Genomic DNA, 27,939 nt, shown 5'->3' on the forward strand with positions numbered 1-27,939 from the left:
TTTTAACTGACAATATCTAAACAGACTAAGATGTGACAAGCAAGCTTCCTTATATTCTTCACATCTACACTATCGTTTCACGGTCCTCAAATGGGTGTGAAACAAGTCTTATCCCAGCTGTTAGAAACCATCGTTATGGCTTAACTCACGTATCAATACACATAACAGACTAGGCTCATTAGCGTATATCGAGCAATTTAAACTATTTATCCACACTACGAGACAATTTGGTCGATGAAATGATTATTGTGAGTGGATTTGGGGACGAAACCTGAAAGAAGCCCGTCGTATATATGTGTGTGTGTATTTGTGTGTCTGTGTTTGTCCCCCCCCCCCCATCGCTTGACAATCGATGTTGGTGTGTTTACGTCCCCGTAACTTAGCGGTATCGGCAAAAGAGACCGATAGAATAATTACTAAGCTTACAAAGAATAAGTCCTGAGGTCGAATTGTTCGACTAAGGGTGATGCTTCAGCATGGCCGCAGTCAAATGACTGAAACAAGTAAAAGAATAAATATCGTTTGTAGAAATGCATAAATCCGGAGAAGAAGCACATTGTAAGATGTAGACCAGTTAATATTATAGTGGGGTAGGCCGGTTTATGGAGTTACCCTGGGCTAGAGGTCAAATCGTTCCATATTTATGGGAGACCCCGGGTAACCCCATAAACCAGCCTATCCCACTATTATATATACATATATATATATTGATAGAAAGGATACACACATACACACACATATATATATATATATATATATATATGAGAGAAGGAGGAAACAATAATATTGCCTAGCGGTAAACGATGAAATGTTTCCGGCTTAGTTGTCCGATATCTATTTCAAAACAAAGTTAAACTGATTTATTCGAAATCTTTTTCAATGAAGTATTATTCTTTTAGACTTCTTGTTCATTCGTCCAGTAAAATATGAAAAATGCTTCAACAACTTACTAGAATCCTGTTGTTGACTGTGTTTAATAATCAAGTGAAAACTGTAATAAAGTTATCAATAGATCGTTTGTTATACAGATATAAAATAAATAATAGGATAAAATGGAGTTCTTGTTTATACGGGCAGATCTGTGGGGAATTTAAGTGCTTAAACACACGTTTTTGATTTAATGACGAACATTCTGTAATTTTCTGTATAAATCTGGAGAAGAGGTCAGAAAGTGGAACTGTTGATTGACAAATCAATCGAGATAAATCAAAGCATTTCTATAAGAACACAATGGAGAGTGCGTTGCTTGAAAGTAAGTTAAGTACTTTATAATGAATAAATTTGACAAACCTTGTCGGCAGAAGGAGTTTAGTTTGATACCCATACACCTCATCGTTCCAGTTGCATTCAACATGCTTACAGTTGTGAGTTACTTCTGAAATCGACCTTTGATCGACTGTCCCGCAGTGAATTCGATGACACGCCTAGGGAACATGTACAAACAAATATAATAAAGAAGAATAATTTTAATTCATTAAATCTTCAAAAATAATTAACATTTATATTTTATTAAAAATCATTAATTACTAAAGTAGTAATTTTTGTTTTTATAAATTTTGTTGTTGCGAACAACATTTAACTCCGTAAAGCTTCAGCAACGCGAGTCGTTTATAAAGTCCATGAAATTTGTTGGTGGTGATTCGTCTTCGAACTTATTTGAAGGTGATCACTAATTATGGCTATGGCTCTCTGCGCTGCCAGAAATGTATCCCTTTTATCGGGAGCAAAAGCACTTGGTAAGCTTCGTTTTTAATCTGTGATATTCATCACAATATTTTGTAATTTTTCTCTTCCTTTTTTTTTTTAACCACCCAACATTGACAATCATTTCGAAGATAATCATAAGTATTTGATTAACAATTATTTATTTATTTATTTCATATGCCACTGTCTCGCCTTCTTTTATTTACACAAAACCTCTATATGAATCATCTGTTAAACTAAGGGTATCTATAAACAAATCTCCTGCGGGTTGGTGGTACTTTAACGTTGACAAAACACTCCAGTCCTATTTGTTGACCTGAATGGCAGTGATCGCGTGAAATATAACTGAAAGCTTGTATTTTGAAATATTTTATTTTCCTTAATTATATTGAGATGCTGTACCCTTAGTCATCTTAGAACCTCTTAACTCCAGAAACAAGATTAAGTAAGTGGGTGGAAGAAGTTCTATGTTTACAGAGAACTCTTAAAAGATTACAGAATTGGTGTTGTTATTTTGCTCCAAGCCAACATTGTTGGAACAGATATCATTAAAAGTACTTAACGTATAACCATTCGAAAGGTCGCCATCATATATTTACATACTAAATAATGCACACTCAATTACATTATCGAATGTGCCCTTTTTTTAAAAGTTTACTGGGGAAGTGATTTGAAAGAAATTTGACTGCTATTTCTAACGGGTCGAGCGAGGACTCCACCGTTAGCCCGTTAAGAGGCGTGCAATGCAGTTCGAAAAAAAAAAAGAGAAATTGGCTATTCAAGATCTAGTGAGACGACTGGTTCATTAAGGGTGGGTATATTGAGTGATTCAGTAAAACAAACAAAAAAAAGGCGATGCTGGGCACAGGTGCCATCACGATTTCGCTTGCCCCAACAGGTCTTCACAAGCAGAGTTTCGTGTCCAATGAAGGGGACGACGTTGGGATGGATGCCAGTCATCGAATTTAGTTCGATTTCAATTTCACTTGCCTCAACAGGTTTTCGCAAGCGGAGTTTAGTGTCCAATGAAGGAAGGGAATGCATAAGTGGGTTGGCTACACCCCTGGCAGAGGCTTTGGGTTTAGGTCTCACTTGGCTTGCCGGGTCTTCTCACGCACAGCATATTTCCAAAGGTCTCAGTCAGAAGTCATAGCCTCGGTGAGGCCCAAAGTTCGAAGGTCTTGCCTCACCACCTCATCCCAGGTCTTCCTGGGCCTACCTCTTCCACGGGTTCCCTCAACTGCTAGGTTGTGGCACTTTTTCACACAGCTATCCTCGTCCATTCTCGCCACATGACCATACCAATGCAATCGTCTCTCTTGCACACCACAACTGATGCTTCTTAGGTTTAACTTTTCTCTCAAGGTACTTACACTCTGTCTAGTATGCACACTGACATTACACATCCAACGGAGCATACTGGCTTCATTCCTTGCGAGCCTACGCATGTCTTCAGCAGTCACAGTCCATGTTTCACTGCCATGAAGCATGGCTGTCCGCACACATGCGTCATACAGTCTGCCTTTTACTCTGAGAGAGAGACCCTTTGTCACCAGCAGAGGTAAGAGCTCTCTGAACTTTGCCCAGGCTATTCTTTTTCTAGCAGCTACACTTTCAGCGCACCCTCCCCCACTACTGACTTGGTTACCTAGATAGCGGAAACTATCAACCACTTCTAGTTTTTCTCCCTGGAATGTGGCAGAAGTTGTTTTCTGCACATTTACAGTGTTTATAGCTCCTGAACATCTGCTACATACAAAAACTAACTTCCTAGTTAACCTTCCTTTGATATTGCTGCACCTCTTATGTGTCTATAGCTTGCACTGGGTACATCTTATAGAGTTTCTACCTACGCCTTTTCTACAGATCGAGCAGGGCCATGTATATATATTTCTATGTGTACGTGTATATATGTATATATATTTCTATGTGTATATGTATGTGTGTGTGTATATATATGTGTATATATTTCTATGTATATCTGTGTGTATACATGCATATATATTTCTCTGTTATATGTATGTGTATATATGTGTGTATATGTATATCTGTGTGTATGTATATATATATATATGTACACGTGTATGTGTGTATATGTATATATATATATATATATATGTATGTGTGTGTGTGTACATATATATGTGTATGCAGTGCGTGAGAAGACCGGGCAAGCCAAGTGAGACCATAATCTGTGGCCTCTGCCAAAAGTGTAGCCAGCTCACTTATTTGTATCTTTACTTCATTGGACACTAAACTCTACTTGCGAAGACCTGTTGATGCAAGTGAAATTGAAATTGAACCAAATTCAACAACTGGCACCCATGCCAACCTCTCCTTCATTGGACACTAAACTCTGCTTGCGAAAACCTGTTGGGACAAGTAAAATCGAAATAATAACTGAACCATATTCCATGACTGGCATCTGTGCCAGTGGAGCACTAACAGCACTGTCCTAGCGTGATCATTGCCCAAGCAGCTGTCTGGCTTCCATGCCAGTGGCACATAAATAGCACCATTTGAGTGTGATTGTTACCAGCTTTACCTTACTGGCACTTGTACCGATGGCACATTAGAAAACATTCGAATGAAGTCGTTGCCAGTGCCGCTGGACTGGCTCCTATGCAGGTGGCATGTAAAAATCACCATTTTGAGCGTGGCCGTTGCCAATTCTGCTTGACTGGCCCTTACTGCCGGTGGCATGTAAAAGCGCCCACTACACTCTCAGAGTGGTTGGCGTTAGGAGGGGCATCCAGCTGTAGAAACTCTGCCAGATCAGATTGGAGCCTAGTGCAGCCATCCGGTTCAGCAGTCCTCAGTCAAATCATCCAACCCATGCTAGCATGGAAAGCGGATGTTAAACGATGATGATGATGATGATGTGTATGTATATATATATATATATATATATATACATACATATATATATATATATATATATATATATATATATATATATATATATATATATATATATATATATATATATATATATATGTATGTATGTGTGTCTATATATATATGTATGTGTGTCTATATATATATGTATGTGTGTCTATATATATATGTATGTGTGTCTATATATATATGTATGTGTGTCTATATATATATGTATGTATGTGTGTCTATATATATATGTATGTATGTGTGTCTATATATGTATGTATGTATGTGTGTCTATATATGTATGTATGTATGTGTGTCTATATATGTATGTATGTATGTGTGTCTATATATGTATGTATGTATGTGTGTCTATATATGTATGTATGTATGTGTCTATATATGTATGTATGTGTGTCTATATATGTATGTATGTATGTGTGTCTATATATGTATGTATGTATGTGTGTCTATATATGTATGTATGTATGTGTGTCTATATATGTATGTATGTATGTGTGTCTATATAGATAGATAGATAGATAGATATATGTGTGTGTATATCTATATAGATTTATATATGTGTGTGTATAAGCAATGTTAAATCTCTGAACAAGGTATAAACAGTAACTGCACGACAACGGGAAGTATATTTGCCACTTAAATGCAGCTAGACCCTAAGGGTGAATGTTACTGTTGCTTTCAGCCCCAGGAGAACGTCTCCTCCAGCTGGCTATTGACACACTTGTGTGTGTATATTTATATAGATATATATATGTGTGTGTGTGTATATATAGATATATGTGTGTGTATATATAGATATATGTGTGTGTGTGTGCATATATATATATGTGTATATATAGATGTGTGTGTGTGTGTGTATATATATATATGTGTATATATATATATGTGTATATATAGATGTGTGTGTGTGTGTGTATATATATAGATATGTGTGTATATATATATGTGTGTGTGTGTGTATATAGATGTGTGTATAGATATGTGTGTGCGTATATATATATAGATGTGTGTGTGTGTATATATAGATATGTGTGTGTGTGTGTATATATAGATATGTGTGTGTGTGTATATATATAGATATATGTGTATATATATAGATATATGTGTGTGTATATATAGATATATGTGTGTTTGTGTATATAGGTATATATGTGCGTGTGTGTGTGTATATATATATAGATATGTGTGCGTGTGTGTGTATATACACACACACCTGCTGGGTTCGGCTGCTCTACATGGATAAGAGGCAATACCTCGAAACTAGTCTGTAGCTGCCAGACCAGCAAGGGGAAGCGGCTGACTGCCCCTATTCGAAGGTTATAATGGACACAGATTCGTGTGTCACATAGCTAGCTAGAGGTGATGGCCTCTTGGAGCTAATCAACGGTAGCATTCATCCTATTTTTTGGGGGACTGCCATGTTGGCTTAGCGATAACTATTAATATCCAGTACCGCTGCTGTAGTCTCCTTTAAAGAGACTTAGAAATATTAATATTTATATATATATGTAATATGTATGTATTTAATGCAATGAATTAGAAAATTAAGAAAACCACAGATTAACCAACACATTGGTTGGACCACATTGATAGCTTAGTTTTTAATACAAAGCACCTCATAACAAAATAGGTGAAGTAACATATCTTATGGCCGTTACTACTCTGATTGCCAAAATGCACTCTATACATAAATGCGAGAAGATTTTTTATCTTCATAGGGCATTTTGAATTAAGGTAACGGATCTTCATCAGTGTGAAAAACAAGAGTGTATGACTTAAACAAAATGTAGAAGAAAAAGGAAAGAAAATATGACTTAGACAAGTAGTATAGAAGCCCAATAGGTTAAGAGCAAATAATTATTTACCATCTGAGCTACAGGGTTGGTAGGTAAAAGAGTGAGCTAGTAATGGTTAAGGGAATACTACTCAGTTTTGCCAGCTGTGTAGTCAGGAGCAACATGAAATGAAGTGTTTTGCTCAAGAGCACAATGTGTCACCCATTCTTGTTGGCCTTCACCAGTGTAGGAAAGTGGTTATACACCATTAGGTATACCGCTTCCGTACATAAAATTTCTAGAAGAAACAACGGAACGCAGATTCTGAACTATCAACACAACAATATTTATTTACAGAGGAAATAGGCAGCACTTCGCCCTTTTGGTTGCTGAGACGCCGTCAATGATGTTGGTGGTTATTTGTCTAGCTCCAGAGTTGGAATGTTGGAAAGAGCTGTCTCCAGAGTTGGAATGCTGGAGAGAGGCTGCTTGTACGTCTGGGCCCTTCACCGGCCGGCGTGAAAGAGAATGAATAAGGGCGCGAAGCTTGGATATCGATGACTACGCATGCGCATGAGACTCTTCCTGTGTTCCTTCCGGAACTAGTTCCTGCGCATGCGTGGATAAGCTTTCCAGAAATGTCGTCTGCTATCAAAGGCGTCACTACACCAGTTTAGATATCTCCTTATAACACTGCTTGTATGACAGTGACACATTTCGGATCTTTTTTAAAACGGGGGCCACATTTTTCATTAACGAAACACTTTGAAACTTGGAACACTGGTAGAATGTGTCATATAAAACATCTTTTTCTCTTAGTCTTCTTAAAAAAAAAAAAAGAAATCCCTAACTTATTCCATGTTAAAGTTGTCGTATTTCTGTAATTTCAACCAATCACTGACGTCCATTCAGCCGATATACATTAAGTGCCGACTACATAAACATACGATTCTGAAACAATTCTATCGGTGATAGGGTTAGGGTAAAACAGCAAATTTAAAAAGAAAAAAGCAAATAAAACGAAGAAGAAAAAAAGAAAATGAAAAAAGCAAATAAAACGAAGCTATGGCTTAATCAACCAAAGGAGTAAATGTAAACAACTGAATACTTGTCAGTGATTGGTTGAAATTATCGAAATAAGACAATTTTTTACATGAAATAAATTCGAATACAAAAATATTTTTCTGTTCTATAACACAAAATAGATAAGTATACGAAGTTTGAAAGTCTTTTGGTACCAAAAACACTACGTAAAACATTAATGAAAAATGTGGCCCCCCGTTTTAAAAAAGATCCCACATTTCGAACTACAATGTGAGATTTAGACAAGGAGAAACAAACACATGCACATACAGTAAGCATTCAGTTTCAATTTACCAAATCCACTCATAAGGCTTTAGTTAGTCTTGGACTATAGTAGAAGATATTTGCCAAAGGTATCATGTAATGGGACTCAACCAGGTACCATGGAAAGCAATCTTCTTAGCCACACACTTACATACACACACATATATATATATATATATATATATATATATATTCCCTCTCTCACTCTCTGGGAGAGAGGCATGGAGTCCCTCAGATGGTTCAGTACCCTCTTTTACACCCTTCTCTAAACTCCCTCCCTGTAAAGTGATTCACCTAGCAGCTGTCTTAGCCTATTGAGCTACTTTGGTGAGACCTCCAAGGCTAAAGAGTGGGATCAGGTTACCCTCACTGATTTTCACTCTAAAACTAGTAAGTGCAGGAAGAAAAGCCTTGCAGTGTCAAGAATTGGTTTACATAATCACTTGAGGTTGTGCCACACTTCCTCGTGATCTCACACCCACACACATTATAGACATGTGTATGTGTATATATACACACACACATATACAGAAATATAAATTTTTTTATATAATGCTCTCACTCATGTGTAGGAAGCCGCTTCTCCTTGACCAGTTTTTCTTTTATTTTTCTAGTTTCATATCTAAGATTTTTGTAGCAAACATGACGGGTCCTTGTTTTAAGTCATATGTTTTGTTCTAGTTTATGCCACTCTCAATATCATTCTATTTCCATTATCATCACTTTCATCTTGTGATTGGCCAGAAGTCAAAATTTGTGCTGGATATTATTAAGGAAATTCCTGTTTGATGTATATTGTATGTGTAGCATGCACACCAAATAATAGCTGAGTCTAGGAGTGAGAAAGAATTAAAGTATTTGGAGAGCTGTTGTGTAAACCAGGATATTTGTGTTGGAGGATGTGAGAAAAAATAACTTTTGGTACATTCATGATATGTTGAGAGAGTGAGATGAAATGAAATTGTCCTGGCTGTAGGATGAGAGATAGTTTGATACATATTAATGAAGGAGTTTGAGAGTTATTTAAAGTCTTTGTTGCAGAGGTTCAGGTGAGACAGGAACCAAAATTCCATTGAAGTCATGCATTTCAGGTCCAGATTTTATCTCTTAGATTAAGTAATACAGAGGCCACTGTAGATAACGTATGTACACAGAATGTTATCTGAACATTAAATGGAGTGCTGTTGTGTGTGTGTGTGTGTGTGTTTGTGTAAACATTTGTAGTGTAATAATCTAAATATCAGTTTAGATATTTAGATCACCAGAATGAAGTCTATACGCCATCACATTGTTTGAACGTCCTTTTTCCATGTTAGTATAGGTGAGGCAAATTTTCTAGTCCTTCAAACATGGAGAACACAATGACTGGACATATTTTCATGGAAGATTGCAAACCAACAACACCACTTGTACGATAGTAACTTTGCAGTTTTAAGGTTCAGGGACTTGAATATTTATGCACACATATAAATGCAGACTTTTTCAGTTTCCATCTACCAAATCTATTCATAAGACATTAGGTTACTGGGGTTATAGTAACAGTCACTTCCCTAGGTACTGCACAGCTTTATTAAACCCAAAACAACATGGTTGCAAAGCAGACTTCTTAATGTGCAGCTATGCCTATATTGAAAATAATGAAGAATTTAATAAAACAACTTTGTCATTTGGCTGGTGTTCAGAGCATAAATTGATCTTTATCTTTTACCTGTTTTAGTCATTAGACTGGCCATGCCTGAGTGCCACCTTGAATTTTTAGTCAAATCAATTGGCCCCAGTACTCAATTTTTAAACCTGGGACTTATTCTATCGGTCTCTTTTACCAAACTACTATGTTACAGGAATGTAATCACACCAGCACCGGTTGCCAAGTGGTGATAGGGGACAAACATAGACATACACACACACACACACACACACACACACACACACACACACACACACACACACACACACACACACACACACACACACACACACACACACACGCACGCACATATATATGATGGGCTTCTTTTAGTTTTCATCTACCAAATCCACTCACAAGGCTTTGGTTCACCTGAGGCTATAGTAGAAGACACTTGCCCAAAGTGCCATGCAGTAGGGCTAAATTCGGAACTGTGTAGTTGGGAAGCAAGCTTCTTACAACACACCCACTCCTGATGGAAGGTTTTAATTGAGATTATTTTAAAACAGGAAGTTTGTATCCTAGAATTAGGGAAAGTCTCTAGCAGGTTGATATCAAGAGTTTATGATAAATTCCTCATGTAGTGTGTCTACTACAAGAATTTTGATTCAGTATCAGTACCGTGATAATCAAGATTTCACTATTCAAAGGTCAGAATGATGGAGTACTATAGTTGCATTTGGATGGCCTTGGCATGTCTTTGGAGTGCAGCTGTTTCTATCAATTTTTATTTTCATGTATCGTACGGACAATACACATAAAAGAGAAAAAATTTATGGGGGAAATAGCTTGCCTGATGCAGATTGTATTCAACATACAGAATTGTTAGTAGAGCCATTTATCTGAATAGGCTGGTAATATATGTAATGTAGGGATTATGGACAAAAAAAAAAATAATTACAATTATTCTTCATGGCATAAAATTTATTCTGTTATTAGTTGCCAATACAGACCTGCTTTAAATTCCTCAGAATCTATTAATTTACAATAAATAATTATAATTAAGGAATGATAATATTGGTTATAATTAATACTATCTTTAATCTTTTGTTTCAGTCATTTGACTGCAGCCATACTAGGGCACCATCTTGAAGAGTTATTTAGTTGAACACATTGACCCCCAAGACTTATGTTTTCTAAAAGCTTAGTACTTATTCTGTCATCCTTTTTTGTCAAACTGCTAAGTCACGAGGTCATAAACACACCATCAGTTATCAAGCGGTGGTGGTGATGGGACAAACACATATAAAAAGACACATGCACATATATGATGGGCTTCTTTCAGTTTTTGTCAGCCCGAGGCTATAGTACAAGACACTTGCCCAAGGTGCCATGCAATGGGACTGAACCAGGGAGTATCTGGTTGAACCAAGTTTTTTAACACACAGCTACGCCTGTGCCTATACTGTTATACTACCGTACTTTTTATTTTTTTTGCTACATAAGGTTTGCAGTTGCCAGTATTGGACTGTTAGTCTCATTCTACTTGGTTCTGTAGACAAAGATGTAATTGATGAATGTTTCTGATTAGCTCAAATCTATCACTTTGCTACTAGAAGTAGATCTACTAATAGTAGAAAAATATTAGAGTAGAAATGGCTTTCCCAGAAATAAGAGTATATGACCAGACATATTTTCATTGAAGACTGGAAACAGCCATCATTGCTTGCAAGATTGATGTTTGTTTACAGTCATTATATGATGTCAAGACAAGGGTACACACAAACATATGTATATGTGTGTGTGTGCGCGCGTATATGTATGAATGTGTTTGTGTGTGTGTGTGTATGAGTATGTATGAATGTTTGTGTATGAATGTGTGTGTGTGTGTGTGTGTGTGTGAATGAGTGAGTGAGTGAGAATTGTGTTTGCAAAGAGAACATTGAGGTCAATGAACTGGTCCTTGTAGTTACGTCATTGCACTGTCTGGGAGCTAATCATGTTTTACTACAGACATAGAGGTTTCTTTTTTATTACAATACATTGGCTGGATGCTTTTCACAGTTAATTATTTCAATAAAGTGTAAATCTTGTTAATGATGTGAGTTTTAACATCTAATTCTATGATTAAACCTATTTTTGCTTTGTTTTGCTTTTCCCCATCACTCGCCACATTTATTAAAAGTATTAGCAATGACTGCAGCAGCCATTGTGCTTGAGGAAGAGTGGGAGGACACTCTCTTATTAACTACTTCTCTGTTGATTTAATGTCAAAATATAGGATGCAGTAAACTAGAAACTGCAGTGAAAAAATTTTACTTCAGAGTTACAAATATATTTTTTCTTTGACCTGATTTATTTCTGTCTCTTGTTCAGTCACATAAATGTAATTTTGTCATTTGTTTCAACAACTATTAGTTAAGTTATTTGGCTGCGTTTCATACCAGCAACTAATGCGCCTTGAAGTATCTAATTTTTTGGAAAAGTAAATTGATGGCACTTCGACTCAGGTGCATTACCTATATGATACTATATATTTGCAATCCCTGTGGCGGCGCAATGGCCCAGTGGTTAGGGCAGCGACTTGCAGTCATAGGATCGCGGTTTCAATTCCCAGACCGGGCATTGTGAGTGTTTATTGAGCGAAAACACCTAAAGCTCCATGAGGCTCCGGCAGGGGATAGTGGTGAACCCTGCTGTACTCTTTCACCACAACTTTCTCTCACTCTTACTTCCTGTTTCTGTTGTGCCTGTAATTCAAAGGGTCAGCTTTGTCAAGCTGAATATCCCCAAGAACTATGTTAAGGGTACATGTGTCTGTGGAGTGTTCAGCCACTTGCACATTAATTTCACGAGCAGGCTGTTCTGTTGATTGGATCAACTAGAACCCTCAACGTTGTAAGCGATGGAGTGCCAACATTTTCAATCCCTACAGGTTGCTATGAGCCAAGAATCATTTGATACTATCTTTTACATTCAAAATTTCAGCCAATGAAAGGAGTAGAAGAGCAGTGTGTCTGAATAGAGAACTTTGGCCTTGATGTGATCGAACAAGCTGACATTCTGTTATTGTTTCTGATTTAGATATGGATGATAGTTGACTTCATCTTCATTTCTGATTGCATGTAAATCACAAGTTTATTGTGCCTGCAGATCCCAATTTTAGCCAACCAGAATTCCTTGTTCATTTGTTAAGTTCTAGAATGTTCTTTCAGCAACAGCCTTATAAACAGCCATTTTTAGCACGAAAAGGAGACGGAATTTGGACACCATTCATTATGGTCTGTGGCAAATTCTTCTCTTATAGCTGTTTTCGTAGCTTCATACTCAAACCAATGCAATTTTCCTAATATCTGTTTTCACAGCTCTATACCAACTCTGAGATGGGTGAAGAATAAACACAGCCTTATATTTTTGCAGCGATGTGAAGCATCAACTTAATCATTAATTATCTATGAAGACTTTCAGCACCTGTAACATAACAACGCTACAGATAAAGTTATTTGTATAGAGGAAAGAAACTGGCTCCTGTATTGACTAACTCTCAAGTCATTGAAATTGTACTTCTGGATAAATTGTTTGGAGTAAATGCATATAACTCACAACTTATGATTAGGTATTTTCATCGTTTATCCAACAACAAGCACAATGCTGTTTATTAAAGTTGAATAATTATTAGCAGTTATTGCCATTTATTTTGCTATCAGATTGATCAAAATTTCTGAAAATGTCAAACCATTGAGGTTATTCTCAATTACAGTAATCAGTACTGCAAATCTTTTCATCTGCTGACTTTTATTGATTAACTCTAATCCTAATTTTTAAGGTGTCATGGGAAACTTAGGAAGTTAGTTTCTCTGGTCAGTAATCGGAATTAGAAGGCTGAGTCTTTGAAAAATAATAGAGAAAGGAAGGGAAATCATTTAACTTCACTGTATAAAATAACAATTTTTGTATTTTGTATCTCCCTTGACAGGTGTTCGCTGTTTCAATGTATCGTTTGCTCACCAGAATGTTGCTCCAAGTAAGAAAGTTTACATATTTAGTTGCTTGTATGTATTATTATGCTTTATGTAGCTGTTTTCCTTTATACTGACTACAAAAAGTGGGACTTTAAACTTAAATTTCAACTGTCTCCAGTGCTACTTTGCTATAGCTGACATAGCTTTCATGAATCACATTAGAATAAACTGCTTGATAGTTATTTAGATTTAATTTCTTCAATTGGCATTCAAATTATATTTAAGCCCATAACGCATAGTTGGGGAATCAAGACAAATAAAGAATGTTTTCAATTTGAACCTTCCAAAATTTATTGTAGGTGTATAAGTGTGATGTGATGTTAAATTATATATCAGTTGCTTTTTAACCCCTTAGCATTCAGATTACTCTGTCAAACATATTGCTTATTTATTGAAATTGGTTCAAATTAATCATGTATTATCTCATAGCTTTGAGATTTCAACAATGTAATTTTGTATGTTTTTAGAATGACATTGTATGGTAGGTGTAAAGGCCAAATCTGGTTGGCTTCATCATTAAACATGTAGAATATTTGAGCCCGATATGGCTAGTTTAAATACTAAAGGGTTAATATGCAACTACTCTTTCCCTGGGTAAAAACAGTGCACTGAATATTACAGGATAGACTACGACATCGGGATTGTGTTTGTTTAGCAAGAGATACACTGTTAAGGCGGCGAGCTGGCAGAAATGTCAGCTCGCTGGGTGAAACGCTTAGCGGTATTTCGTTTGCCGCTACATTCTGAGTTCAAATTCTGCCAAGGTCGACTTTGGCTTTCATCCTTTCGGGATCGATTAAATAAGTACCAGCTACGCACTGGGGTCGATGTAATTGACGTAATCCCTTTGTTTGTCCTCTCTATGTTTAGCCCCTTGTGGGCAATAAAGAAATAAGAGATACACTGGAATAGATTACAGTAGCCAAGCCACATATGTATGAGAAGAAATTAATATTATTATAAAATTAAACAGAGGTAACTATAATGATAACAGTATGTCATAAATGACTGTCATGATGCATCTTGAGCGTTGTTGTATAAAAAAAAAATCCAGATGTTTAAATATCAATGTATTTAAAAGCTACAGGTATAAATGTAAAAACGCTGTTTATAATTGGCGCAAACATTGAGAAAATATCAGAATGGTCTACAGTATGCTAGAGATATGCCTAAATACACACCTGTAGTGGAGTAATGTTCACCAATATTTATTATCCCTCTTAGAAGTTTAGTACCTCTTAGGCAGATTTGTCATGAGGGCTAAGAGAATTACTTTTATTCATTTCAAAGTTGTTAATGATAATTTTTATATTTTTCCTTTTGTAGGTCGAAAAACTCTTTCAAAACCTGGTGTTCGGAATGTTGTATTAGTAGAAGGTATCCGTATTCCATTTTTGACCTCTGGAACAACCTATGTTAACCTTATGCCTCATGATTTAGCTCGAAATGCATTGCTGTAAGTAAGCTTTATATAGCCAAATAAATAAATAAAAATTGATTTTCTGAATTAGATCAAAGTACTACTAAATCTGAGATTTCTGCAGATGGAAACTTTCATGTTCCCTCATTTAAAAGTTTCAAATGTCTAATTTCTAGTCTAGTCTTTTACACAGTTTGATGAAGTATTTGGTAAACTGCTGCTATTTTGTCATTTAATTGGTTGAAGGTTTTGTTATACTAATTATGTAAAGTATATAAGATTTGCTTGTAGCATAGGCACAAGGCCCGAAAATTAGCCGAGAGGAATTGGTCAATATCATGAAACCCAATACTTGACTGGTACTTTCTTTTATCTACCTCAGATAGATAAAAGGCAAATTCTACAAGGCATTTTGTCCAATGCTTTTATCAATCCACTTTCCTTTAAGAAAAAAAAAAAAATTTTAGATCATTTTCTGAGAAGTGAAGTGAGCTGAGAATTTCAGTTGACTTTTGACTGCATATTTCTGCATATATCTTAAAACCATAATTTGCTTTCTATTTTAAGAAAGTTTTCTTGAGTAAGGAGCCAGTATATTGTTCCCTTTATAGATCTAGATCAGATTTTGTTCCAGTATATTGATTTATTGGTCATCACTATACAGAAAGATACATCAATGAATATCCAGTATAAAGAGATTAATAGTAAAAAGTGATTATATCAATGTATTCTGGGAGAGGAATATCTAAAATTTAGGATCAACCATTTTTCAAAGAATTCCTTTTTTTAAAATAAAAGTACCTGTTTGAAATATTAAATGTCCTTTACCCAGCATCCACATACTCTCTCCACACACTAATATCAAGAAGTCTTGTTATTGTGACCTGGGCATTACTGTCAGCAGCAATTTGCACTGGACAAAGCAAATCTCTAAAATTGTCAAGAAGGCCAGGGCGTGTTGGCATCACTCAGCAAGACCTTTGTCGGTTGCGCTCAGCTATCGATTTAAGGCTGTATATGGCTATGGTGCAGCCACACTTGTAATTTGCATCACCAGTCTGGAACCCCTATTTTGCTCAGGACATTGACCTCCTGGAAACTGTTCAGAGACATGCAACCAAGTGAATCCCCTCCATCAGGTATCTACTATATGCTGAATGCCTTGCTTCCCTGAGTATAGATACATTGAAGCTTCGATATCTGGCAACTGACTTGGTAAACACCCACAAAATTATTAACCATCATGCCAACAACCACCTTGAGCACCTTTTTGAGTTCCAGGTGTCTAACACACGTGGGCATGCCTACAAAGTCAGAAAACAGCACAGCTCTCATGACTCTCGAAAATATTTTTTCACACTCAGAGTTGCTGAAGCATGGAACAAACTACCTGCATGTTGTTAGTTGCCGAGACATTGCATCCTTTAAAACCTCCATGCTTCCTGAAATTCACCAACACTACACTTGATGTATCCCCCTCCATTTGCATGCACATATGTACATCATGACTCATACACTGTTCACTTTCCTGGCTTTTGTACATAATTCTATGCACTGTACATGCACCTTTGATGAGTTGTAGTGCACCTGAGCACTATACACAATAATTTCACTATTATTATTGGACACCAACAAACTCTTATTTTTTTTAAAGATAATTTTGCCAATAGACTGCCAATAGCCTCTATGAATTTTAGGGATTATTTCAATTATATTCAATTCTCCCAGAATATATATTATTATAAAAATCATGTTTCCCTTCTGTTCATCGCATGTTATTTCAATGATTTCATGAAACCAGACATTTTGTAGTTTTGAAAATGTTCCACTATAATATCATTTCTAACATTATTGTTCAGCAGAAAATTAAGGGAGGTGTTTTATTTTTGGTCAAAGTTTATTGTTTCCTAACATGCCACCAAAAACTAAAAAAGAAATAGGGATGTGTGAAGAAAGGAAAAAGACGAACAGAAGGAAACTGGAAGGCAAAACAGAAAACTCTGCTGTAAACCATTTTCAATTTATTGAATGCATTTCCTTCCACTTAAAACTATTTGTAGTTGAGATGGCTAAACTAATTTACAAAGCCCTTCATTCAGTAAAACAGTCAGTCTTGCTATCTGTAAGATAAACATTATTTTGTAGAGAAATATTTGTTACAAAACAATTGTGAAACTCCAAAGATAAGTCATGGAAACATTCCTTATTATGAATGAAAAATAATTCACTGAAACTTGTCAGTTACTGCTTTATGTATGAAGAAGTTTCCGTTAAGATATTTCACTGGGATGTTATGTTAATATTTGAGACAAAAATTGTTATCAAAATAATTTGACATTCTTCATTTGCCACAAATATAACTAATCTACACATACTCATAAATATGGGAGATTTTATGTGGTTGCTCAACCTGCTAGAAGTAGCTGACATATCTTCAACTCATCCAGAAAGATACATCACAAGGAGTGTTGTTTATGGTGAAGTCTTCTGTGTCAGTGTAAATATTGTATAAACTAAGTTTGCAGAATGTGAAATAAAATATTTAAAAAATTAAAGTTTGTAGCTAAACAATATTAAAAAATTATTTATGAAACATTCATTGAGAAAGATAACCTAAAGTTCAATAATTTGCTCATTTAAAAAGTACTCAATAGATTTATTTTCTTGAAAATGGAGATAACTTTAATGACTTTCTAATTTTCTCAAAGACTCTTTGTATTTTAAGCTGAATATATTTTATATTATAGGTAAATGGATAAACAATATAATTTTAAAATTTTATCATTATGCCCTCATCAAAGCAATGAACATTGAACTGGTATTTACAAAAGTTTATTCTCAAAAGTTCTGAAAGGTTTTAATAATAAATATTAAGAAAATTAGTCAGTTTTAACTGATGATAGTAAACTAGAAGTTTTGTTTAATCAGTAGTAAAAATTTACTTAATATTTTATTTAGAAACATCCTTTGAATAATATTTGATATATTGTATTTTATTTTTTGTAGTGGTTTAGTTAAGCGAACAAACTTGTCAAAAGGTAAATTTATTTTTTCATATTATTAGATGTTTGTTTATTATAGTTTGAATTGTGCCTGCTATATTAGGTTTAATGGAGAGAAAGGAAATACTGGGAGTAAGGAAAGTTTGTGTAGACACTAGCTACTATAAGATATTTATAACCAACTTTTTACAAGTTTCTAAGCAACAATGGGCAGGTGAGAGTAGCTAAAACAGATGATGATACATAATTGTTTCTGAACTGTTTCACATTCTGTTTATAATATTGGCATAATGACTCTTCCTAGACACAACAAAATTACATGGAATAAGTTAAGAGCCATAAGTAATTTGCAGTTACTTTATTATTGTCTAATTTATCAAGCTGGGAAGCAGTTTCAAATTCTTGACAATTAACAGAATAATTAAGCTTCAACATGTCATAAGCGACATGACAACTATGATCTCTGCACATGCACCCCAATCAAGTAGTAGGACTGTTTCTATGAGGTCTTCTTGCAGACTATCTCAATAACAAATGGTGCCGAGTCTGGTATTGCAGCTGGTTACTTTAACAGACATATTAGACGACATCATGATGGTTATCTGATATACAAGAAGACTATGGATATAATACAGGGAATGAAATCTTTTTGAGTTCTATGATACAATTGACTATAGCTACTTGCAACACTAGCTTCAAGAAACCCACCAATCAGGTAGAATTCTTATTCATAAGGAATTAAAATAAGCAGGGTCAGAGTGAGATGGACTGAGATGAATAAGACAGTCTGAGCAAAGAAATATTAAAGCAGTTGTATACTGTCAACTCAATGTGACAGTCCCAACAAGAGAATCATACTGCTGATATTTAGCCCTAGGAAGCTGGACTGCTTCCTGTCGGCCTTGGCACATTTTCTGTGTCCTTATATTTGCGAGGGGGAGACAAGCAGCCCCACCCCGCTCAGTGTGCATTCAGGGACGTGTTTCTGAGTCATTGCTCGTCATCAACCTGAAGTAGCAAAACAAGCTGGCTGAAGATGCATGTCAAACCCTCACAAATATATATATATTTTTAGGTCCAGCTTCCTAGGGCTAAATAACAGCAGTATGATTCCCTTATTGGGACTGTCAGAGTTGACAGTATACAACTGCTTTATCGTAACACTGCTGCTTAATTCTCTCTGTGAGATTTATAATTAGATCATTTCCAAAGAAATATTGTTTATCAGTTATAATCAGTCAACCAAGAAGATAAGTGTATTCTCATTGGAGTCACTAGAAGATTGAATTATCACTAAGGACTCTTTCTTATATTTTGCTTTGTCTGACGGTTTGATAATGTTAAGTTGTATTTCCTGGGAGTAATAGCAGTTTTAGTTGTTTATATGGTCTATTGTCAGTGTTTGGCATAAGCTGCCCCTCTTGCATGTTTTATAAGGAAAGATTCAAGAATATGTATTAGTTTTGTTGATTTGAGAAACCTGCTGCTGTGGGTATATTTTTATTATTGCATTCTGTTAAGTATAACAATTGTTGGAGTTGGTCATATTGTTTTTTGCAAAGATTTTGTTTCCTCATTCAGAATGTTTCTAAATGCTTACCATTTTATATTTTACAGTTAAATTGTGACTATTAAATGATTGTCTGATTTTCTTTTTTGGCAGATGCTGTGGACTATATTATCATGGGTACTGTAATACAAGAAGTGAAAACAAGCAACATAGCAAGAGAAGTGAGTATTTGTTTTCCTTTGATTTATTTGCTGCCGAAATTTACAAATCCTTTACTTTTCACTTTACTTTCTCTTTTCAGGCAAGTTTAGGAGCTGGTTTCTCAGACAAAATTCCTGCCCACACAGTCACCCAAGCTTGTATATCATCAAACCAAGCAATTACTTCAGGTTATTAGCAGTTTTTCTCTTAATCTAGAATAGAGCTGTTTGAATTGTTTATATAGAAAGAAAAAGAGTACAGTATTATTTCAATGTCAATTACCAAATGTATTGTTTCCAGTAGTGAAATATATGTTTTCCTTCTTTTTTTTTTCCAGCTATAGGGTTAATAGCTTCAGGGAACTGTGATGCTGTTATTGCTGGTGGTGTGGAGTTTTTGTCAGATGCTCCAATCCGATTGAGTCGTAAAATGAGGAAGCTGTTGCTGTCGCTAAACAAAGCTAAAAAGCTTCCCCAGAAGCTTTCTTTGATCAGCCAAATGTTGACCCCTTCTTCTCTGACTCCTGATGTGAGTTATATTTGTAATTATTACACAACTTGACAAAACTGTTATTTCCATCTATATTTTACTAGCTTATTTACTTCAATTGAATATTAAAACACTTTAAATTGGTGGCAACGTTTCTACTCAAAAATTGATTTTTCTTGCAATTAGAAAATTTATAGAAATATAGAATGGTATGATAGATTAGATATTTAAAAAATGATAATAAAAACTCTTTGCATCTGTAAATAACTTTATCTGCTATTCTGAGCAACTTGTCTATTCATTTCAAGGTAACTTATAGCATTGTCGTATTTCTTAGCCTGACATTGTCAGGAAATTGTTATTTAGTAAAATCTCTATGTGAAACATTACTGCTATATTTCATGACATATTTCCTACCAATTCCTTCTTCTGGTTAGATACTGACCTTTCTTTTGTAATTTTCAAGATGCATGTAATATTGCTTTTTGTTTTCTTTTATTCACCCCAGCTTCCATCAGTGTCTGAATTCTCTACTGGAGAAACAATGGGCCATTCTGCTGACAGACTAACATCAGCTTTTTCTGTCTCCCGCCAAGAACAGGTAATTTTTTGGAAACTTGGAATAACTAAATTTTGTCAAGTGTTACCATTGTTTATTGAAATTACTTTTTTTTTTTTTTAATTACAGGATGAATATGCCCAAAGGTCACATATGTTTGCACAAGAAGCTTCTGACAAAGGATTGCTTACCGATATTGTTCCCTATAAAGTAGCAGGTAAGAATAGTTTGCTTTTAATCAATCATTGAAGTAATGGCCAAAATAATGGTTTTTAAATAAGCTATCTCCGGTACACAGCTTGAATTTTCACTATTTGCTCATCTGAAGACTTCATTCCTTCCATCAAATTCTGAGAATGAAAGTTTGCTGAATTTTGTCAAAGTTCAATGACCCAGATATATTTTATTAACTGAATTATAGGACAAAGAAGATATAAAGATATAAGGAATCAGAAAATTTTAATTTTCCCAAAATATTTCATATGAGTGTGAACTGAAAAGTTCATAGGTGGACGATGAAGGAGTGATGCTAGAGCTGTGAAATCTTGCATTCATTCATTTCAACACTTCTTTATTTGCATTGTTTTTTCTAGGTAAACTGACATCTGACTGTTCAAAGACTTCAAAAGTAACTAGTAGCAGGACTTCTTGAAAATGGACAAAATTTGGTGTTGTGGTGCTATCAAGTGCCAGCAGTAAAATGGTTTAGTCCCCCAAAGACATTCATGCTGCCATGGTTGCTACATTGTTCCAGCTTTATCAACAATGCAGAAGTGAGCAACTGAATTTAGGAGAGGAAGGGAGAGTCCTGAAGATGACCCAACGTGTGGACGTCTTACAACTGCCACTATCGAGGAAAACTTTGTGCTCACCACATAGTAATAAATAACAGGCAACTGACTATAAATCAAAAAGCCAATATCCTATTCATTGTGCTTAGTGGGTGCCATGTCTTGACACCTGATAAAAAGTGCACCAGACTGATCACATCATGAAATAATCTGACATTGTTTGAGGTAGATCCAATTAGTTTCCTTGAATGTTTTCTAACTCAGGATGTGAGTTGGTTTCATCACTTTCAGCCAGAGACGGAGACAATCCATGCAGTGGAAACACTCCTCATGCTCCTAAGAAGGCCACGGTAGTTTCATCTACAGGGAAGATGATGGCCTGTTTTTTGGGTATATGAAAGGCATTGTTTATTGACTGTTTTCAAATGGGCCACACCTTCAATGGAGAGTACTATGCCAACTTGGTGAAGCAGTTACAAAAGGCTATGAAGAGCAAGCCTTTTGACAAAAGGGGTCTTGTTTCATCCAGACAATGCTTTAGCATACAAGTCCTTGTTTTCAATGGTTGCTGTGATCACCCTCCTCTTAATTATCATCTGTTCCTCAACATGAAAAACACTTGGCTGGGAACCAATATCACAATGATGATATCATATCTGCTGTTGACGACATTTTTAACCAACAGGATTGAAGCTTTTTCACCAATGAGATCCAAGTACTGCAACACCAATGGAAGAAGTGTGTGGACCACAAGGGGGACTATGTTGAATAATAAACCTCATTTGGTCGCATTCCATGAGAGCATCTTGGTCAGCCTATGAACTTTTCAGCCGACCCTTGTAAATTTGTTGGTGTGATGGAGTATTATCATCAATTGCAGTTATTTTAAAGTTTGTTTATCCATGCTAGCATAGGTTGGATGAAGGCTTATTTGATGCTGCATTTTACAGCTGGATGTTCTTTTTACACATAGAACCCTTATGTCTTTCAAGTCAGGGATTTATTATCCCACAGGTCTTTGAAAGCACAATGTGGCTAGTCATAATGTCAACAAGGAATGTAAACATCATAACACTATTAAAGTAATATCACAATGTCAATATCCACAAATGTGATAGGCTTCCATACAATTTTTGTCCATCAAATTCACTTATAAAGCATTGACTGAATGACTGGAGGCTGCCCTATAAGACACATTGGAGTCCTTGGGCAAGTGTCTTTCATTTTTGAGATTGTAACTGTCAAACAAAATTACTGATGTAAGCAAATGATTCAACATGACAAATGAGTGAATCCAATGTTATTTTTATTTGATAACCTGGGGCTTTCATTTTACTAATGGCATTTATGTCAAATTGAAAGTTATTTTGTACAACAATGTCTGAGAACTGCAGTGATGATGGAAATTCTCTCTTCTAGAATTGTAGCACTTTTTGCCTGACAGGTCATAATAGAATCAGTCTGGAAATTATTTTTGTCTTCAATTCAGCAATATGCTTAACATCATAAAACAGTTATATTATAAAGAAAAGAATTATGAAATGAAAATTAAAGTTTTTCTAACTCATCACTTTTCACATAATGTTTATAGTTTCTTGTACTTTGTAATTCCAGGCAAGGCTGAAATGGTTGTGAAGGACAATGGTATCCGTCCTTCTTCTATGGAAAAACTACAAAAACTGAAACCAGCTTTTATTAAACCACATGGTACTATCACTGCAGCAAATTCTTCATTTCTGGTAAGTTTTAGCTGGTAAAGCTATTTTAACATCAACTAAAATATGAACATGAGGGCTTTCTATATGGTTATTAGCTCAAGATTATGTATCTACAGTTCTTTATGATTACTACAGCCTGCTTTAGAAAGAGCACATTTCCATGGTATCACCTTCTAGCTTGGTTTAAAAGGGTACCCTTATATATATGTTTCAATCCAATATGAATAATCTGCCATATCTGAAATATTTTGCATTGTTTAACAAAATCCCTCTAATTTAAGGCAGCTCTTTATATTTTGGGCCTCAACAAGGCAATGACTAGTGACTAAGACCTTTGGAGATATGCTGTGCTTGAGAAGACCTGATAAGCCAAGTGAGACCATAACCCTTGGCCTATGCCAGTGGTGTATAACCAGCCCACTTATGAGTACCCTTCATTCACTGGACAAGAAACTTTGCTTGCGAAGACCTGTTGTGGCAAGTGAAACAAAATCACGATGTGGCCAATGACAGTACCACCTGATTGGCACTCGTGCCAGTGGAACGTTACAAGCACGATCCGAGCGTGATGTTGCCAGGGCTGCTGAGTGGCATGTAAAAAGCACCAATCGAGCGTGATCGTTGCCAACATCGCCTTACTGGCACGTGAAAAACATTTGAGTGTGGTTGTTGCCAGTGCTGCCAGACTGACTCACATGGAGGTGACACATAAAAAAACACCTTTTGAGTGTTTTCGTTGCCAGTATCGCCTGACTGGCCCTCGTACTGGTGGCACATAAAAGCACCAACTCCACTCATGGAGTGGTTGGTGTCAGGTTGGCATCCAGCTGTAGAAACTTTGCCAGATCAGATTGGAGCCTGGTGCACCCTTCTGGCTTGCCAGTCCTCAGTCAAACAGTCCAACCCATGCCAGCATGGAAAGTGGATGTTAAACGACGATGATAATGATGATGATGATGTTCATCCACACAATATGCCCCGAGCACATATGTGTGGTAATGTTCTGTGATTCAATGGTGAGAGACTGGCAACTCTGATTTTTCCTCAGTGTCTGGTGTCGATGCCTGCCATTTAATACTGTGTTGGTGAAATCTCAAGAATGTCATTCCACAGACAGACCCGATTAATTTGTATAGATGCTGAGTTATGTTATATTTGCTCTTGTAAATCATCAGCTGGTCTTAAGATTCCTTTGAAAGTCAGTTAATCAATCTTCTCTACCCACCATACCTGGGAGGGTTGTGGGTTAGAGTCCTCAAACATCTTCACTGGATCCTATTTAGAAACATGATCAACTGAGACTATGGATATTATCCAGCCATCTCATTCTTGGTTTACCCCTAGATATCCTGCCAGTTGGTTCGGCTTGAAGAAATCTTTTTGTAAATAATTCATACAACATTCTAATCATGTCTGTAGTACCAGAGCTGTGACCTCTTAATGCACTGAAGTGGCTGCTCAACATGGAGAGACCCCCTGATCTTTGAGTTACACATCCCGAAGGAATCCATTTTCAGCCACTTGTATTTGCAATCATACTCTTTTGGTCATTACCCAACATTTATGACCATAGATGAAGATAGGCAATGAAGATAAGTTTGGCATTTTTTACCAACCTCTCTTCTGAGGATCAAATGCTGGACATGGCACATCACTATGCCAGCACCTGCAATTTTAGCATCCCGTTTAGCCTCCTGCTTCTCACCACCCATGAATATGGCCCTGAGATACTTCAACTCCTCCACTTGTCTCAAATATATTTTACTAACATACAGGATGCACTGGGAAGCCCTTTTAGAGAGGACTGATATCTGTCTTATCAATGCTAATTCTCATCCCTGCCTTACAAACCTATTCAGGGCATGCTAGAGATCACTTTGTGTTGAACCAGGTCTTCTGCAAATATCAATCCAGTTCATAAAAATAGGTGACAATTCATACTCTTGCCAAAGTCCAACACCCATGTCGAAAGGTTTTGACTCAGCATCATTTATACATATGCAAACATTTGAGCATTCAGGACTTCACAACAATCAGAAGTTGCCCATTAATCCCAAACTCTTACAAAACCTCCACAGCATGCTTCTTGGCATGTGGTCATATGCATTTATGAGGTTTACAAAGCAAGCCTACACTTCTTGATAATGTTCCCACAATTTCTCAGACACCTACTATAGAATGAATATCTACTTGGTTGTGCAGCATCCAGTATGGGAACCACACTGTTTTTCAGCTAGCTTGTCCCTATGTCTCTTTCCCAGATACCTAGTATAGACTATACTGGGGAGGTTCATCAAAGAGATTCTATAAATCATGCGTTCTCGTGTCTCCCTTTTTAAAATCTGAGATGATCACCCAAGATTGCAATTGCTTTGGTATACCACCTGGTATACACAAGTTAGCCAAAGAACACCTTCTGTATTAAGGGCTTTTAATATCTAGGGCTAAATTTCATCCTCTTAAATATTTTCAATTCAATCACTTATTCTGCTTTATGTAGCAACCAATCAGTTTTTAAATAAAGCTAAATGTAAAAAGTCTTAAATAATAGCCTGTAATAATTGAAATGAATGGCGAGCATATCAATCCTGTGCAACATAGGCACCACTAATCTGCATAGAGCTGACTAAAGGTTACTCAAATGCAAAATCTCACTGAGCCTGAAATTTTCATAACTCATTTAAATATTTTATTTTGTACAGATACCTAGAAATGTTTGAGGAATTCTTTAACTATGTGTTCTTAAAAAAAAAAAAAAAACATAAACCATCAACAGCTTCGATCAATAAATCAACTGAAACAGTCATAGCCTATTTCTATCGACTGCTATCAATAATATTCTTATTACATGATTTACCAGTGTCAGTTGATTTCAGAAAAAGTACATTAGTGTAGATTTTTTCTTCCTACTTTAGACTCTATGGTCTAATCCCAATAAGAAAAAAAATTCACATTCTAGACTTGGTTTCATCTCGAGCACTATAAAGTTATTTATGTATAAAACAGAATATAACTATACTTTACATATATTAAAGACCAATCTGAGTAAATTCCGAGGTTGACAAGGAAAAACTGAATGAATCTTAATTGTAATGAAAGACTGAGAAAAGTGTTATGAGGTAAGAGTTACTAGTTGGTATTTTATAATGAGTGCAAAATTTAACTACAACAAACTTGTAAAATAATTAAAGCTGAAAAAAAAATAGCTTGTACTAAACACAAAATAACACAGGCCTAATTTATGAGGATATGAAAACAGACATATCAATGTTTTGAGTTATTTGAAGCTAAATTGTATACAGATTTCAATTTGAAGAAATGGCGTAACTGATGCAGTTAATATTTTCAGACTGATGGTGCTTCAGCTTGCCTTTTGATGTCAGAAGAAAAGGCCTTAGCCATGGGCTTCAAACCCAAAGCATACCTACGAGATTTTGTCTATGTCTCTCAAGATCCTAAAGATCAACTTCTTCTAGGGTAAGTGAAATCTATCTATAAATATACATATATAAAGCTTTAAGTCATCAAGGAGAAAGCAATTTGAAGAAATTAATTTATTTTCTTACAAAAAAAAAATAAATAAAATAAATAAACAAAAATCATCGAATAAAATTTTAAAAAGTCTAGTTTGAAACATGCTTGCATTTTTACACAATAAGATGAGTTTGCTGAGGTAGGTCTGATTCATATTGAAACTCTCAGCTCTAATCATGAGCTCTAAATTTTTCATTTAAAATTCAACTTGTCTTAACTGGTGCCTCAAACTGCACCTTCCCTGACTGTTAGGGATATGAATTCTTTAAATCTACATGGATTGATGAGTGAAATGAAGAGTTTGTTATTAAAATTTTAAAAAGGAGAAAAAAAAACTTTAAATATTTCAAAACTGGAAGTATTTTTGTGGCAGTGTCTAAAATGAATAATAATTATCTTGTAGTCCAGCATATGCAACACCTAAAGTCCTTGAGAAAGCAGGTCTCCAATTAAGTGATATCAGTGTATTTGAATATCATGAAGCCTTTGCAGTAAGTTCTTGGAAATTTTTTTTTTCTCTTTATTATACAGACAAAAATTATAAAATGAGTTGTGAATATTTTGGTATGAGAAAACTAAAAAGTTATTTTGCTCTCCACAGGGACAAATCCTGGCCAATCTTAAGGCAATGGATTCTGACTGGTTTGCCAAAACCTATATGGGACGCAGTTCAAAAGTAAGAATATTTTTTGGTTGTTTGTTTTATTTACAAACATACAGCTGATTTCTTACTATTAATGTTTTTTTTTTTTTTCTAATAGGTTGGAACTCCTGATCTTTCAAAATTTAACCTGTGGGGAGGTTCTTTATCTATTGGTCACCCATTTGGTGCAACTGGAGTGCGATTAGTTACTACAGCAGCCAATCGTTTACACAAAGAAGGTGGGCAGTATGGGCTTGTGGCAGCATGTGCAGCTGGAGGCATTGTAAGTTACATTTTAGTATTTTAAAGATGTCATATTTACAGTAAAATAGAACAAGGCATATTACCACTTTTTTTTTTTTTCTTTCTTTTACAGGGCCATGGCATGATTGTTGAAGCATATCCAGTTAAATGAATTCCACTATACATATGCTGGTCTACAAAATGTAACATTTCATTGCAATAAATATTTTTAAACTTAAGAGTTTGAAGAAAATTTTTTTTTTTTAACAACATCCAGCATTTTGTAAAATTTACATTTATGGAACTTTCATTTATGCACCATAAACAATGGATATAAAACAGAAACTTCACTCTTCTCTATGGAAATGGTTATACAAACATCACTGCAAAAAAAGGAGGTAAGTTCAGTTCCCTCGACCAAATATCCTGTGTTCAATGTTATGAAAG

The 27,939-nt window shown here is 35.6% G+C and overlaps 2 protein-coding genes across 2 annotated transcripts in view; one reads left to right on the forward strand and one right to left on the reverse strand.

The window, feature by feature from the left end:
• LOC106883270 (trifunctional enzyme subunit alpha, mitochondrial) overlaps nt 1-1,383 on the reverse strand; it is an 84,184-nt gene extending 82,801 nt beyond the window's left edge. Inside the window, exon 1 of the mRNA XM_014934213.3 lies at nt 1,291-1,383. Within this exon, the coding sequence (XP_014789699.1) occupies nt 1,291-1,354 (64 nt within the window). The 5' untranslated portion in view covers nt 1,355-1,383. The remainder of the gene's footprint in view (nt 1-1,290) is intronic.
• A 213-nt stretch (nt 1,384-1,596) lies between these two features.
• On the forward strand, nt 1,597-27,731 carry LOC106883267 (trifunctional enzyme subunit beta, mitochondrial). Its single transcript, XM_089366652.1, has 15 exons — nt 1,597-1,736; nt 13,337-13,384; nt 14,709-14,838; nt 17,809-17,840; nt 19,468-19,535; nt 19,616-19,703; nt 19,853-20,043; nt 20,513-20,605; nt 20,693-20,780; nt 22,969-23,093; nt 26,422-26,549; nt 27,010-27,097; nt 27,208-27,282; nt 27,368-27,532; nt 27,626-27,731. The coding sequence occupies exons 1-15, from the start codon at nt 1,676-1,678 to the stop codon at nt 27,662-27,664; spliced, it is 1,419 nt and encodes a 472-aa protein (XP_089222778.1). The 5' UTR covers nt 1,597-1,675; the 3' UTR covers nt 27,665-27,731.
• Nucleotides 27,732-27,939: the final 208 nt, after the last annotated feature.

The sequence above is a fragment of the Octopus bimaculoides genome, chromosome 19, assembly GCF_046866305.1.
Source record: "Octopus bimaculoides isolate indiv1 chromosome 19, ASM4686630v1, whole genome shotgun sequence".
Taxonomy (NCBI): Eukaryota; Metazoa; Mollusca; class Cephalopoda; order Octopoda; family Octopodidae; genus Octopus; species Octopus bimaculoides.

Bases quoted from the DNA above. Each gene is read 5' to 3' on its own strand.
- LOC106883267 (XM_089366652.1), top strand. From the start codon at position 1,676: ATGGCTATGGCTCTCTGCGCTGCCAGAAATGTATCCCTTTTATCGGGA. The intron at 17,841-19,467 runs GTAAATTTATTT...CTTTTTTGGCAG, and splicing joins GCGAACAAACTTGTCAAAAG to ATGCTGTGGACTATATTATC. The intron at 26,550-27,009 runs GTAAGTGAAATC...ATTATCTTGTAG, and splicing joins AAAGATCAACTTCTTCTAGG to TCCAGCATATGCAACACCTA.